The sequence below is a fragment of the Balaenoptera musculus genome, chromosome 15 (assembly GCF_009873245.2).
Source record: "Balaenoptera musculus isolate JJ_BM4_2016_0621 chromosome 15, mBalMus1.pri.v3, whole genome shotgun sequence".
NCBI lineage: Eukaryota > Metazoa > Chordata > Mammalia > Artiodactyla > Balaenopteridae > Balaenoptera > Balaenoptera musculus.
Genome location: NC_045799.1, coordinates 24,589,811 through 24,607,028, shown reverse-complemented (window position 1 = coordinate 24,607,028; position 17,218 = coordinate 24,589,811). Strand labels below are relative to the sequence as shown.

Genomic DNA, 17,218 nt, shown 5'->3' with positions numbered 1-17,218 from the left:
CTCCTGCTCCCAGGTCTTTGCATTTAACCTAGAACAAACAAACTCTTCTTCTCTTTCCCTAGTTAACTCGCACATAATCTTTAGATCTTAGTTAAATCGTCACTTCCTCAGGAAGGCACACTCACTGCCCTGACTGTAAAAATCTCATAACACTGTTCACAGTTAGAACTTTTTTATTTATTTATGTGACTGACTATCTTTCTCCTTCACTATACTGTAAGTTCCATGAGGGCAGAGACCATGTTTATTTGCCAATACCTGGCACAGTGAGCAAACAATAAATATCCGTTGAATGGCTAAATGAATGATTGAATGGCAAAGCAGTTTTTAGTCATTTTTAAGAGTTAGCATCAGTGGCCTAAGGATTCCAAAGTTCCATCAAAGCGAAATATTTTCATGCAAAGTGGAACGATCCCCTGAATGTCACAGTGTCCTGGGTTTTCTTCCGAGCTCTCCTGTTTCAAGTTTTTGACTTCCACAGAGGAAGTGGGAAATGACCATGATGAAGAGAAGGAGGAGGAAGGCTGGGTGTGGCTGGGCAGCTGGATAATTTAGAGGGAGTGAGATGGGGGTGGAAAGCTCTTGCCTTCCCCTGTGTGTGCCCCAACAAGTTCATGGGTGTGTTCCAGAATGAAAAAAAGTTAGGCAACCCTATAAGCAAACATGGGTCACACTACAGATAGAAAAAGCCTCTGAACCCCAAATGGGTAGCCCTGCTGATTTAATGATCTTAGATAGTATAAAATCAATGCTGCAACCTATTATAAAACACAGTAATTCAGAGAAGCCAAAGTAGTGTGTGATTAAAGATTTAAGGATGAAAACACAGATGGCAACAGAATACTGCATTACACCATTTACATAAAGTTAAAAGCATGCAAAATAACACTATATGTTACTTAGGTATATTTACAAATGCACAAAAAGTTAAGGCCATGTGTGGGAATGATAAACACTAAATTCAGAACAGTGGTAACTGGAGAGAAGGAGAGTAAGGAGACGAAAGTATCAGAGAGAGGCAACTATATGTAAAATGTTTTATTTTTTAAGCTGAAATAGGTTCACAGTATGTATTATTCTTTATATATTTTTGCATGTCTTAGATATTTTGGATATTTAAATTTTTAAACTAAAAAAAAAATTTTTAACAGCCATCTTTCAGTTCAAAAGAAAATCCCAGGATCATCACAGAAATACAGGTAACCACAGATTTCTTCCAGAGGTTTAGGTAGAGGCTTAACCAAAAAACCTGAACAAACTTCAAAAGCCTCCCTTTGATCATCTCTGGGAGTCCAAGTTAAGTGGTGGGAATTATCATCAGTAAGGTTTATGCTGCCATTCACAGCTGGGGTTATTTAATTAAAAGGGCAAAATATAAACTAAGGTGTTTTTATTAGAGAGAAGGGGGCTGGCTTAGCAAACAAAGCAGTTAATGAGGACAGCTGCAGCAGTGGTGGAAGGATGGAGGCCCCATTAGCTAAGGGTTCTGGAGTTCTACTGCAAAAAGAAGGCCACCTGGAGGGTGTGAGATCCAGAAAGAAAACTGTTAAAAGGAAACAGGGAGTTCACCCAGGAGCAGCCAGAAAGACAGATGGGAATACAGGCCCATTCCCCAGGCTGGAAGACAGCCAGCAGGACTACAGTAAGAGATGCAGGCAGTTAAACAGGGATGTGTAGGCCCTGGGCAAAGGTGACACTGTGCCAACTAGGAAAGAATACTTCCTTGTAACCCCAATCTTCCAAAATACTTTAAAACAGAAAGATTTTATGAAAGGAGAGTCTCCACGAGAGAAGGGCAGTCAGGTCAGCAGTCTCCAGATTCGATGCTACCTTTCTTTTTGTCTCCCTCAATCTCACCAGCACAGGTGCCATCCATTATGCCTGGCCTTAGAACTCAATATTGACTCAGATCCCCTAAGCACAGACAAAATCCCTTTAAAACATCCCCATGCATCCAGTTAGAGACAAGAAAGTGGCTAAAAACTAAGGAAAATTAAACACACACACACCAAGAAAATATTAGAAGTATAAAAATAAATGAGGGGCGTCCCTGGTGGTGCAGTGGTTAAGAATCCGCCTGCCAGTGCTGGGGACACAGGTTCGAGCCCTGGTCCGGGAAGATTCCACATGCCCGCAGAGCACCTAAGCCCGTGCACCACAACTACTGAGCCTGCGCTCTAGAGCCTGCGAGCCATAACTACTGAAGCCTGCACAGCACAACTACTGAAGCCCACGCGCCTAGAGCCCGTGCTCCGCAACAAGAGGATCCACCACAATGAAAAGCCCGCGCACCGCAACGAAGAGTAGCCCCCGCTCACCTCAACAAGAGAAAGCCCATGCACAGCAATGAAGACCCAACACAGCCAAAAATAAATAAGTAAATAAATAAGGTTAAAGAGTACAATTTAAAATCCAAAGATAGGTATATTTCTAGGTATATTCAGCAGCCTCAACAACAATGAGATTTAAAGCAGGAGAGGTTTAAAGTGACCTAAAAAGTAATTACCTGAATGTGTTACCTTTGTAATCATTAATCAGCTTTTCCATATGTATGTTATATTTTAGCAGAAATTTTTGAATTAAAAAAAATGAGTCATTTTATATTGGGATGAGCATAGAGTGAGAAAGAGAATTAATATTTATTGACAGCATACTACATTCCAGGACCCTGCTAGGCACTTTATATACCGTGTTTCAATTATGAACATTTATTTTCATTTATGTAAGTGGTTGTTAATATTTCCATTTCTGGCTGGGGACATTGAGTCTTAAGCAGGGTAAGTAACCTGCCCCCAGGGCACCAGAGGAAGGGGTAAAACAAGGCATCTTGGATGAATAACAGTTGCTGCTCTTTGTTTCAATTTAAAAAGAGAATACAGGGACTTCCATGGTGGTGCAGTGGTTGAGAATCTGAGAGAAAGCCCTCGCACAGAAACGAAGACCCAACACAGCCATAAATAAATAAATAAAAATTAAAAAAAAAAAAAAACAACTTAACTAGCAACTTTCACATTATGCATTTAAAAAAAAAAAAGAATACAGATGTATTTTTCAGGATATAAAGTAATAGATGTACATTACAGGATGATAGAGTTTTGACCAGCCAAGTGGAGGTAAAAGAAGCTCTAGGCACAGAATGGACAAAGACACAGAAGCCAGAGGATTTGGGGCTGGAATAGCAGATATTCAGTCTGATAAGAATGTGTGTAAACAGTGCTTATTTTATTTTATTTTATTATAAATTTATTTGTTTATTTTCGGCTGTGTTGGGTCTTCGTTGCTGCATGTGGGCTTTCTCTAGTTGTTGCAGAACCTGGACTCAATAGTTATGGTGCACGGGCTTAGTTGCTCTGCGGCATGTGGGATCTTCCCAGACCAAGGCTCAAACCCAAACCCGTGTCCCCTGCACTGGCAGGTGGATTCTTAACCACTGCGCCACCAGGGAAGTCCCAACAGTGCCTCTTTTTTAATAAATTTATTTATTTATTTAAAAAAAAAAAAAAAAAAAAAAAAAAAAAAAAAAAAAATCTCCAGGGTGGAGTTTTCCTTCCCTTTTACCCACTACCCCACGCAGCCATTTCCCTGTCCCTTGAAAGGTTGATTTTTGCAAGGACATAATTCCCCTACTCCAAATAAAGAGATTCTTCTAATCACTGAAGCTGTGTCTACACCCCTTTGCATCCCCAAAACCTATAGGTGGGGGGATGAATATTCCACCCCCACTGTATCTGCAACTGTTAGCCTCAGCATATTCCAAATTCAGGAACCTATCCTCCAAATTCACAACCCTCTAAGCATAGTAGGGGATACAGGTTTTTATCACTCCCTATCAAACTACCTGCAGCTTTCTAACATGAATTCTGAGTTCCAAATAAGCGCAGTCTCAGCAAAGGACAGACTAGACTAACGTTGCTTTTGTCAAGTGAGGCAGATGTAAAATGTCATGAGAATCAACTGGTCACAATCAATCAGCATTCATATTCCACATGCTCAAGTTGGAGATTGGGGTGGGGCTGCAGTCTTCCCTCTCTGCACCATAGTTTACCAGGATGCATTTGGGTGCAGACACACCTTCATTACCAGGGATAAAAAGTCTCAAATTCTAGCAAGACTAAAATACTTCCAGACTATATGATATGGGCCCATTCTGACAAACTGGGAAAGATTTGGGGGAAGATGTGCTAATATTCTATCCAAATCAACAGTAGTATATTAGTATCATTTAGAATGAGTTAATTTTTGACACAGGGTAAATGAAACTCTTATTCTAACCAAGAAACCTAATGTTCTAGTAGGCTGAATTCTGAGGATGGAGAAGCAAAACTATTCCAAATTTTTATTTGGTGATAAAGTTTTATCTTGGTGATAACAGATAGCACACCCTGCCTTGGTGTGCTCAAAACCAGGGTATTGACAATAGCTCATTCGGTTTTCTCTCTCCCTCTTTAAATCACACAAAGAAAAAAAAAGAGATCTCTATATGTTTCCATATAAAGTCAGAAATAACTAAGAAATGAATTAAAATTACTGGTGTACTAAATTAAAAGTATCTCTTCTATTGACACTGAAGCTGACTTTAAGAAACTCACTGAAACCTAGTTTCATTACTTCCCCATAAGCTTCTCCTCCCATTAAAAATTGTTTTAATTGGAGTATATGACAGCTGATCAGTAAAAAAAAAAAGGAATGCATATGATGGTAGCATCTCTAATCAACTTTCATTAAAACACATTTCAGAAAAAAAAACCTAACACATTTGTTTTATATTTTGTTTGAAAAGATCTGATTGTGTTCTTAGATGAAAGCTACCAAAACCCCCTTAGATATTCACATATATCCCATATATACATATGTACACGCTATTTTTTTCTCCAGTGTTTTATATTTAAAACTTTCAAACTACAGAAAAGTTGAAAGAATAATTTAATAAAACACGTAGATCCACCAACTGTTAACGTTTTGCCACATTTTCTTTATCTCTACACACACACACACACACACAGAGACAAAAGCACACATGGGAACCATTTTTCTTCCAGAACCATTTGAAAGTAAGTTGTAAATATCATGACCCTTCACCCCTAAATTTTTTTTTTTATAAAACTTTTATTTGTTCTGACTTAAATCCAGAATATATAAAGAAAACTTAAAACTCACTAATAAAAAGATAATAAGCCAATAAAAATGGGAAACAAGTTGATCAGACTCTTTACAAAAGAAAATATATAAATGGCAAATAAACGAATGAAAATATGCTCAACATCATTAGTCACTAGGGAAAAGCAAATTAAAAACACAAGGAGATACCACCAGTGACATGCCCACCAGGATGCTGAAATTAAAAGTACCAAGCACACTATGATAGGCAGACTAGTGGCCTCCAAAGATGTCCATTCTAATGACTGAAACATGTGAATCAATCCGTCTTGTTGTAACAGTCCCCAAATAAGTCTTCATTATTGTTCTTTTATCCAGTAAATGCTTGTCCTTCCTTCCATCATTTCCTTCTTAGACACATTTTTTGATCATTCTTTTAATGAAGGTCTGTGAGTGGCAAATTCTCTACATTATTTTTTTTTATCTTAAAATCAGAAAGATGATTTTAATCTTATTTCTCAATAAAATAATAACATACATTTGTAAAGCAAACAATTTTAAGAATATTTCTCTAAAGGCTTTCTGGAATTCCTAAAGGAAATTCATCTATTTTAGAAAGAAAATTCCAAGGAATTATGGAAAACAACATAAAATTATCAAGTAGCCCCCTCCCCCTACAACACACAGTAATCATTCTGGTACAAAGCACTTTTTTTTTTTTATACAGCAGGTTCTTATTAGTCATCAATTTTATACACATCAGTGTATACATGTCAATCCCAATCACCCAATTCTCATAGATGAGATAATGAGGGTTTTTAAAAATTAATTAATTTATTTATTTTTGGCTGCGTTGGGTCTTTGTTGCTGCACGCGGGCTTTCTCTAGTTGCGGCGAGCAGGGGCTACTCTTTGTTGCGGTGCGCAGGCTTCTCATTGCAGTGGCTCCTCTTGTTGTGGAGCACGGGTTCTAGGCACAGTAGTTGTGGCTCGCGGGCTCTAGAGCGCAGGCTCAGTAATTGTGGCACACGGGCTTAGTTGCTACGTGGCATGTGGGATCTTCTCGGAACAGGGATCAAACCCATGGCCCCTGCACTGGCAGGTGGATTCTTAACCACTGCACCACAAGGGAAGTACCACCCCTAAATATTTTAGCAGGTAACTTCAAATGAAAAAGACTGGAGTTTACATACACAAACTACCTTGGGAGAAGAAAATAACCACTGCTATTTTATTTCTGAATTCCTCTGCTTATAAATCTCATGCCCAGTTATTTCATCTCTGGCCTTCTAGGGAATCCTGTTAAAGCATTTTACATCAGCCCTAAAATTTTCCTTTCTTTTCTTTTCCAGCTTTCTTGAAATATAATTGACATATAACATTGTATATGTTTAAGGTATACATGATGATTGGATATATTATACATATATATTACAAAATGATTACCACAATAAGGTTAGTTAACACACCTATCACCTCACATAACTGTGTGTGTGTGTGTGTTTGTGTGTGTGTGTGTGTGTGTGTGTGTGTGTGTGTGTGTGTGTGTGGTGAGAGTATTTAAGGTCTACTCTCTTAGCAACTTTCAAGTATACAATACGATATTGTTAACTAGAGTTACTATGCTGCACAGTAGATCCCTGGAACTTAATCATCTTACAACTGGAAGTTAGTACCTTTGACCAACATCTCCCCATTTCCCTCACCCCCCAGCCCCTGGCAACCATCAAGCTACTCTCTATTCCTATGAGTTTGACTTTTTTAGATTCCACATATAAGTGAGATCATACGGTATTTGTCTTTCTCTGTCTAACTTATTTTACTTAGCAAAATGTCCTCAAGGTTCACCCATGTTGTCACAAATGCTCCATTAGCTTAAGATGTATACTCCCTGGTCTTAGTGATGTTAAGTCTCTAATATGTAGTTCTTAATCCTTTAAGGGGGGGAATCAAGGACTCCTTGAACACTGATAGCAACTATGGACTTACTTCTTGGAAAAAATGATATATGCACATACACAATTTTTCATACCATTTCAAGGGCTTTATAGACCCAGTAAGCCTATAAATGGACCCCAAATTAAGAACCCTCAGTCCAGATATTTTAAAAATCTCTTTGAGGTCTAAAATTCCAGAATTCACCCACTTTATGTTACTGATGACCAGTGCACAGAAAGGCAGACTTCTAATTCTGGTTCTATTACTTGGTAACAGAAGTGAAAATGAACCACAAACAGACACCACCAATGGAATGCAGCCTTCACTCACCCCAGTCTAAATCCTCTCAGTGGCTCCCAGCCAGTCAATGAGAACTGCAGACAATTTTTAAAATAACTACATGGATACTACACATGGTTAATCTGTTAACTCTCTCAGAACCCAGGAAAATGAGAATGGTCCCACTACACAATTCTCCTTGGCTATTACATATGGTTTTCAATAGGTATTTAATACATGCCAAATTTTCCAATTAAGATTGCTCTCTGCAGGGAAATAGAAACTACATTGGGAATCCGGTTTTACCTTGGATGGGCATAAGACAGTGAGTTAAAAGCTGTATTCATTTTCTTTTGGAAAGAAAAACTGGTGAAAAGAATGGAGGATTTTTAAGGGTCTTCATTAGTATAACAGTAGTTCAACTCCATTTGCTCCAAAAAGTCTGAACCTGGATAGGTGAGTAGATATTAAGCCACAAAGATTAAGCTGACCTTTCTATATCTATTAGTAAAGCTGTCTTATTGGTTTGGGTTTGGTCATTCCAGGGATGGCTGAACAAGTCAGAAGCTTCACTCCCACTTCTTAGGATTTTAAGACAGCTGATCTTTAAGTACACGACCTTTGATTTTTTTGTGATAACAGAGATCAGCAGGCTACCAAATTTCACTGGTTTTGTCCCACCCACTGACTACTCACCACAACTTTATTGAAGTCCTGGATTGCAAAATACAGGGCAATGGCAGTGAGTACATCAGTTATCTGTCAAGAGAAAGAGAAATAAAAGGAAATGAACCTAATTAGTATAGGAGTAATGGAATGCTGCCAGAGTCTGGAGTTTTTGGATGGTGATGGACTATCCAGTACTGAATTCTTACATTCAGGTAGAACCTCAACCCTCACTTTGACTACAAAGATAAAGCCTCTTCAGGGAGGTCTGACCAGAAAACTCTGAGGACTAGGACCCACTGAGGCTTACATCAGTTTGGTGTCCCACATCTGCTCTGTAATCTCAAGTTAGTTAAGTTTTCTATAAAATGAGAATAATACCCACTGCTTTGCAGGCCTGATGCAGGTCAAGTACTTAGCACACAGTAAGCCCTCAACAAGCCACAGCCATTATAATTATTAATGAAGACCTCAGTGGACCTCCTACTTGACCCAGATTTTCAACTCTAGATTAGGCAAGTGTTTCAAATTACTACACTCAAAACATAGCCCTGTTTTCTCAATTTTGAAGGTTCTTGCCCTTAAAGTCTCATCTGGCCTATGTCCTCTGCACAGAATGTCTTGGCAGAATGCTTAGGAAATTCAGGATGCCCTCTATACTGGCACCACAATTAAAGCCAATCATAGAACCTTGAAGCTAGAAATTCAAGACTACATAGTCCAGAAATCAAATTTTAAAAGTATGAGGAATTGGAACTGGTCAGATGCCAGAGACTACTCCTCACACATCCATAATACTATCACAGTTCCATGAATTCACATTTAAGATAGCTTTTTGCTTTTATGTTCTGAGAAACTCCTGAGCTCCTAAAATAGATTTTTTTTCCTTAAAAACAAGAAGATAAAAGACTCTAAAATTAGGGCTTCCCTGGTGGTGCAGTGGTTAAGAATCCACCTGCCAATGCAGGGGTCATGGGTTCGACCCCTGGTCCGGGAAGATCCCACATGCCGTGGAGCAACTAAGCCCGTGTGCCACAACTACTGAGCCTGCGCTCTACAGCCTGTGAGCTGCAATTACTGAGACCGCATGCTGCAACTACTGAAGCCCGTGCACCCTAGAGCCCATGCTCCGCAACAAGAGAAGCCACCGCAGTGAGAAGCCTGCGCACCTCAACGAAGAGTAGCCCCCTCTCGCTGCAACCAGAGAAAAGCCCACGTGCAGCAATGAAGACCCAACGAAACCAAAAGTAAAATAAATAAATTTATTTAAAAAAAGACTCTAAAATTAAAAATACATACATATTGATTTTATGTGGAAGGTTACTTACCATAAATACCAATTCAGCATAGTCAATCAGGAAATGAAAGAGGTATATTATTAATGGAGTCTGCAGGAGAAAAACAAATACATTAAGTTAAATGTTAATGTTATCAGCTTCCAGAGTAGGGGGTGGGGAGGAGGCTATTCTATCAACAAAAATCTCTTTCTTTCCTAGAATACTGTTCTATGTTAGTTTGCCAGCGTACATATGAGGGAGAATTATTTAGCATCACTTGAATCATTTTGTGCCACTGGGACTATCTGCTGAATTGAATAAAGAGAATAAACAAAATCTAATATATGTTAAATACCTGGTGAAGAGCTGTTTACACAGTAAAGGTATGAGGTGAATTTTAGTTTTAAGACGTATGTAATACGCACGGGAAACTCCATAATGGACCAGGATTGCTGAACTCATAAAATAAAATGCAAAATGTTTTCCCTTCTTCTGTTCTCTGAGATGTTTTATATGATTAGTGTTACTTCCTCCTCAAACAGCTGGGAAAATTAACTCACCATGAAGCCATCTCAACCTGGGTTTTCTTTCTTTTTTTTTTTTTTTTTTTGGTGAAAAATAACTATATATATATTTTTTTTCTTAGATTCCATATATATGTGTTAGCATACGGTATTTCTTTTTCTCTTTCTGACTTACTTCACTCTGTATGACAGACTCTAGGTCCATCCACCTAACTACAAATAACTCAATTTCGTTTCTTTTTATGGCTGAGTAATATTCCATTGCGTATATGTGCCACATCTTCTTTATCCATTCATCTGTTGATGGACACTTAGGTTGCTTCCATGTCCTGGCTATTGTAAATAGAGCTGCAATGAACATTTTGGTACATGACTCTTTTTGAATTCTGTCAACCTGGGTTTTCTTTGAGAGAAGATTTTAAATTACAGATTCAATTTCTTTCACAGATAAAACATTATCCAGATTTGCTATTTTTTTCTTAGCCAGTTTAGGTAACTTGTGGTTTTCTAGGAATTTGTTCATTTCACAAAAATTTATAATTTTTTTGGCATAAAATTGTTCATAATATTTTATTTGTTAGTGTCTACAGGAACTATAGTGATGTTCCCTTTTTCATTCCCAATATTGGTAATGTGCATCTTCTTTTTTTTAATCTTGACAAATTTTGCCAGAGATTTCTAAATTTTATTAGTCTTTCAAAGTACCAACTTTGGGCTTTAATGATTATTATACTTCTTTAATTTCTAAACTTTACAATACACAATTCTTCAAACTCTTCTGGGGATAATTGCTTTATCTTTTTCTGATGATACCTAGATCACTGATTTTTAGACTTCTTTTTTTTATTTCTTTGTTTATTTATTTATTTTGGCTGTGTTGGGTCTTCGTTGCTGCACTCAGGCTTTCTCCAATTGTGGCAAGCAGGGGCTACTCTTCGTTGAGGTGCGCAGGCTTCTCAGTGCGGTGGCTTCTCTTGTTACAGAGCATGGGCTCTAGGGTGTGCGGGCTTCAGTAGTTGCAGCACGCGGGCTCAGTAATTGCGGCTTGCGGGCTCTAGAGCACAGGCTCAGTAGTTGTGGTGCACGGGCTTAGCTGCTCCGCGGCATGTTGGATCTTCCCAGGCCAGGGATCGAACCCATGTCCCCTGCATTGGCAGGTGGATTCTTAACCACTGCACCATCAGGGAAGTCCTAGTCTTCTTTCCTAAAACAGCTGACCCTCGAACAATGTGAGAGTGCTAACCCCCATGCAGTAAAAAATCTGAGTATAACTTTACAGTTGGTCCTCCATATCCATGGTTCTGCATCCTCAAATTCAACCAACCTCAGACTGTACAGTACTGCAGTATGTACTTACTGGAAAAAATCTGCATATAAGTGGACCTACCTGTGCAGTTCAAACCTGTGCTGTTCAAGGGTCAACTGTATATTCATTCAAAGCAATAAATTTTCCTCTGAGTATGGCTTTAGCTGCATCATACAAATTTTGATATGTTGTTTTATCAACATCATTCAGTTCAAAATACTCTAATTTCCCCTGAGATTTCTTCTTTAATTGAGACTATAGTGTAATTTCAAATTATTTTTGTTTTCTTTTTATATTTTTGTAATGTATTTATTATTGTGGTCACAGAAAATACTCTGTATTATTTCAATCATTTAAAATGTGTTGTGGGGACTTCCCTGGCAGTCCAGTGGTTAAGACTCTGAGCTTCCACTGCAAGGGGCATGGGTTCAATCCCTGGTTGGGGAACTAAGATCCCACATGTCGTGCGGCACCGCCAAAAAAAAAATGTGTTGTGACTTGCTTTGTGGTCCATAATATGGTCAATTTTGATAAGTGCTCCACGAACACTTGAAAAGAATGTGCATACTAACATTTAAGGGTGTAATATTCTATGTATGACATCTAGGTTGTTTGTTAAGGATTTATTCAACTCTGCTATGTCCTTATTGATTTTTTGGTCTGTTTGCTATATCAGTGACTGAGACAGATAGTTAAAAATCTCCCTCTTTGACTGTGGATTTGTCTATTTCTCCTTTTAGTCATGTCACTTTTGCTTTATATATTTTGAAGCTATGTAGTAAGATGAATTTATGTGTAGAATTACTGTATCTTCTGGGTGTTGATCTTTTTATCATTATAAAATAATCCTCTTTACCTCTAGCAATGTTTCTTGCCTTTAAGTGTTCTTTATCTAATATTAGTATAGCTACATCAGCTTTTTTGGGAAAATGTTTGCATGATATGTCTTCTCCTGTATTTTTACTTTCTACTTTTTTGTGTGTCCTAATATATTTCAAATGTGTTTCTTAAAAGCAACATATAATTATTTTTTTAACCCAATCTGATAATCATTATCTTTTAGCTGGATTTTAGTCTATTTACATGTAATGTAATTACTGATATATGTGTGTTTAAGTTTACTGTCTTACTATTTCATTTTCCATCTGTCCCATTTTCTCTATGCTGTTTTCTCTCCTTTCTTGCTTGCTTCACTATTTTTTATTATTCCATTTTCCCCTCTATTAGCTTGTTGGTTATACATTTAGCTAGTATTCTTTGAGTGGTTAACTTATAGATTATGACATATGTCTTTGAGTTTAATTAAAGTATAATATAAATGATTACTTTTACCACTTCCTAAACAATAAAGGGACCTCTGAATACTTTAAACTCCATATAGCTACTCTCAGCCTTTCCTGTTATTGTTGTTATAGCTTTAATTCTACATATATTTTAAACCCAAAATACATTATTATTATTGTTTTATCAGTCAATACTTATTTAGATTTACCCATATATTTACCTTTTTCATTGTTATTTATTCCTTCCTATATTCCATGAGACTGTCAAGGATCATAATCCTTCTGCCTTTTTATATTTTTTTAAATGTGAGTCTGCTGGCAATGAATGCTATCAATTTTTATCTGCTTGGAAACCTCTTTATTTTGCCTTTATTTCTAGAGATATTTTACTTAGTATAGAATTCTATGTCAGTAGATATTTTCTTTCAGCACTGTAAAGATACCTTTTTATTGTCTTCTGGATTCCTTCATTTTTGTTGAAAAGTTAGTTTCCATCTTGTTTCTCTTTAAAGATAATTGTCCCTCTTTGGCTGCTTTTAACCTATTTTGGTTTTGAGCAGTTTTATCATGATGTGTGTTTTCTTTGAATTTACCCTGCTTGGGTTTACAGAGTTTCATTTTTTTTTTTATTAATTAATTAATTTATTTATTTTTGGCTGTGTTGGGTCTTAGTTTCTGTGCGAGGGCTTTCTCCAGTTGTGGCAAGCGGGGGCCACTCTTCATCGCGGTGCACGGGCCTCTCACTATCGCGGCCTCTCTTGTTGTGGAGCACAGGCTCCAGACACGCAGGCTCAGTAGTTGTGGCTCACGGGCCTAGTTGCTCTGCAGCATGTGGGATCTTCCCAGACCAGGGCTCGAACCCGTGTGCCCTGCATTAGCAGGCAGATTCTCAACCACTGCGCCACCAGGAAAGCCCCCAGAATTTCTTGAGTTGAAATATTTCATAAGTTTAAAAAAATTTCAGCCACTAATCTCTTCAAATATTGTTTCTTCCTCATTCTGTCCCTTCTCCCATTCTGAAACTCTATTTGTATGTATGTTAAACCTTTTTACTGTATCTCATAGATCACTTTTTTTTTCTCTGTTTTCTATCCTTTTCTCTCCAAGCTTCAGTATGGTTATTTTCTATCTTCCAGATCACTAATCCTCTCTTCAGCTTTGTGTAATCTGCTGTTAACCTTGCCTTTTGCATTCTTAATTTGTTATTATGTTTTCTAGTTCTAGAATTTCCCTTTGATCATTTTTACATATTCCAGTTCCCTGGTGTAATTCACTATCTTGTCACTTATTTTTTTAACATACCAATCACTGGTCACAGTCATTTTAAAGTCCAAGTTTGGTAACTCCAATATCTGGATCACCTGTGAGACTGTTTTTAGTGCGTATTTTTTTCTATCTTTTATTATGCTTGGTAACTTTTAATTGAATGACAGACACTATGCAAAAGAAATTGTAGAGGTTCTGGATTTTCTTCCAGTAAGGGTTTCTTTAAGCTTCTGGCAAGTATTGATAATTAGAATTGTATCACCTTAATCTAATTAGGGGTTAAGCTGATTAGAAGCTGGCTTCAGTCTTTGTAAGACTAGTCTATACATGGTCTACCCTCATTCTCTGAGTGTAGTCCTTTAGAGGACCTAACTAGAAGCCAAGTCCTTTGCCAGAGCCCTACCACCTTGGTTGGAAGTGCACTTGAATTTGTATTTCCCCAGCACCATTAGACTGCCAAGAGCTCTGCTTAGCTCTGTAGCCTCTTACCATCCAATTTCTGTTCTCTTTCTCTGCCCCCTCAGCCTGTGCCACTTACAAATTGGTAAATATATCAAGGAGAAAGCAGCTCAGACTGTCGATCTTACTTTTTGCAATTTCAACTCTGGGATCTCAGCCCCTCAAGTCCTGGTTATCTTGCTACTTTCCAATGCCATCAAACAGATGCTTTTTGTATTCCTCCTGCTTTTCTAGTTGTTCTAGGCAGGATAGTTGGTCTGCTATTACAAGCCAGTTCACCAATCCACCACACCAGAAGGAAAGTACATGACTTGTTTTAGTGAGCCCATGCTGGTGACTCAGAAGCACCTCTTCCCAACTCCCAACCACTTGTAAAAATGTGTCTTATGATACTGTAAAGGTTATTGACAGGTTTTTTCATGAGCTCATGCTAGTGTGGTAGAAAGAACAAGGCTTTGGGGTCAGACTCAGGTTTAAAACCAGGTTCCACCTATGTACCTCTGGGTAAGTTGTCTTCCCCTCTGAGCCTTAGTTTCCTCAGCTATAAAATAAGTATAGTGACCTATTTCACAGGGTTCTTGGGAGAATTAAGTGGTAATATTCACAAAGTACTTAGCATAGTGCCTAGCATACAGTAAAACTCAATATGTTAGCTAATTGAGATCAACTTTTTACCTCGTTTTGAAAATAGGGAAATCAGCTTTGACTTTCAAAGTTCTAAAAGAATTAAACTTTTACAACTATCTACTAATGGATTCTTTTTTCATTTATCTTTGTTTGTAAGAGGTAGCAACTTGATATTTATATTACCAATAGCCTGCTTTCAAAGTGTCTTGATGCTTCAGATAGTTTAGAATGGCACTAAATAGGTCTCAGAAATAACAGAACAAACTGTTCTCAAAAAGTCTATCAGCAATTGGGCTCATTTCCGTAATGAACTAACATGTACACAGTAGCTAGTTTAACTGCATATCATACTATTATAGAGAAGCATGCACTGAACATAATTTGTCTTTATGCTACATCTCCATTTAGGTGACTACTCCCAGTCAGGGTAGGGTATATATGGATAAACTCACAATTTTACTATCAGTACTTGACTAAACACAGAAAACAGAAACGTCTGTTGAAGGCAGTCATAAAATCTAACCTGTGGTTGCTAAACTACTTTTTTCTCTCCTGTGCAGATTTTTCTTCTCCACTTTCACATATTCTTACCTTTCCTTAAGAAATAGATAATAAAATCTGCTAAAGATTAAGAAAGAAACAATACAAAGCAGCGATTAACTTTCTCTCCAAAAGTATGCTTTTCATTTGGCTTGATATAATTTTATTTCTTTATAGTGTTTTATTACTTAGAGAAACTATATTAAAATATAGGTAGCTCTTGATTTATGAATGCCCAGCTTACAAGCAAATTAACCCATATTCAGGAATGAGGAGCAAGGGACTCTGAGTTTGAAGTCATACTCACTACGCTCAGGGGAAGCAACTGTTCTTGCCCCTTAATTCAGAATTTTACAGGTTAACAGTCCTAACGGGGTTATCTTAGACAGGTATAGAGAGTTAACATGCTTCTAGTAGCTAGAAATTTCTACCTCCGGCCTTTATCCCCCTTCACACACGCATGCACGCACGCACGCACATGATGAGGAGTAAGAATGTATTCTAGGCTCCCTCACTGTATCCAAGAAAACATTTTCCCAGAGAAAAAACATTTTAAATGATGGTTAAGTGGCTAGATATAGCTCTTCCATTTATTCATTTGACATATTCTTTCTGAAAGGATTATTTCACATTTTCCCCTCTCCTCAACCTCCAACTTCCCTCTCTAGTTCTCACTTGTAGCCGACAATCTCATTTCTTATGTCACTGAGAAAAGAGAAGCAATTAAATGAGAACCATCTTATTTTCCCACTACCCAGTTGACCAACTTCCTCTATCTATATCTATATTCTCTACTTTTCTCTTATTAACAATGGATGAACTTCCTTTCTTCCTATCTAAAACCAAACCTTCCTTGGGCTTCCCTGTGGCGCAGTGGTTAAGAATCTACCTGCCAATGCGGGAACACAGGTTCGAGCCCTGGTCCAGGAAGATTCCACATGCCACGAGCAACTAAGCCCGTGTGCCACAACTACTGAGCCTGCGCTCTACAACCCGCAAGCCACAACTATTGAAGCCTGTGCACCTAGAGCCTGTGCTCCACAATGAAGAGTAGCCCCCACTCGCCACAACTATAGAAAGCCCACACGCAGCAACAAAGACCCAACGCAGCCAAAAATAAAATAAATAAATCTATAATAAATAAGTAAATAAATAAAACCAAATCCTCCACCTGTGAACTGGTGATCCTATTCCTTCTGGCCTCCTCAAAGACATTGCTCATTCAATCCTCTTTCTTACATCATCAACTTGTTTATCCATAGACTTATTCCCATAAGCATTCAAATATGCAGATCCTCATATTTTAAAAATCTTCACTAGACATCTCCGTCCAGCTACCATACCATTTCTCTGCCCTCCTTTAGAGTAAAACTCCTCAAAAAGGTTGTCTATACTCTGTCTTTCCACATCTTTCCCTCAATGTACTTCGATCAGTCTCTTGTCCCTATACGCCACTGAAATTACTGTTGCCAAAGTCTCAATTTTGGCAAATTAATCATCAATCTTCAATCTAAATTTTCTCAACCTTGAAATAGCATTTGACATAGTTTTTACTCCCTCCTTAAGCAATTACATGGTCATCTAGCGTCCCTGAACATTCCCTTGATTTTCCTCCTTTTCAGCTATATTTGCTAGTTCCTCTTCCCCATCCCAACCTTGATGTATTAGAGTGCTCTAGGTCCTGGTATTCTTTATGTTAATTCCCTCCCTAGGTATCTTAGTTATCTATTTCTGTGTAACAAACTGTCCAAAAACTGAATAGCTTAAAACAACACACATTTATTATCTCACATAGTGCCTGAGAGTCAGGAATCCAGGAGTGGCTTAACTGGATAGTTCTGGCACAGAGTCTCTCATGAGATTGCAGCCAAGCTGTCGACTGAGGTTGCAATATCTAAAAGAGCTTAAATATCTGCTTCCAAGCTTACTCATTTGACTGTTGGCAGCAATATTCAGT

General features: G+C 37.9%; 1 protein-coding gene across 1 annotated transcript in view; it reads right to left on the bottom strand.

Annotated features, from left to right (window-relative positions):
• The window catches only part of PIGU (phosphatidylinositol glycan anchor biosynthesis class U), a 107,409-nt gene that overhangs the window by 73,553 nt on the left and 16,638 nt on the right, over positions 1–17,218 (bottom strand). The window contains exons 3-4 of the mRNA XM_036826433.1: positions 9,308–9,367; positions 8,010–8,072 (exon numbers count right to left, since the gene is read on the bottom strand). Of these exons, the coding sequence (XP_036682328.1) occupies positions 8,010–8,072; positions 9,308–9,367 (123 nt within the window). The remainder of the gene's footprint in view (positions 1–8,009; positions 8,073–9,307; positions 9,368–17,218) is intronic.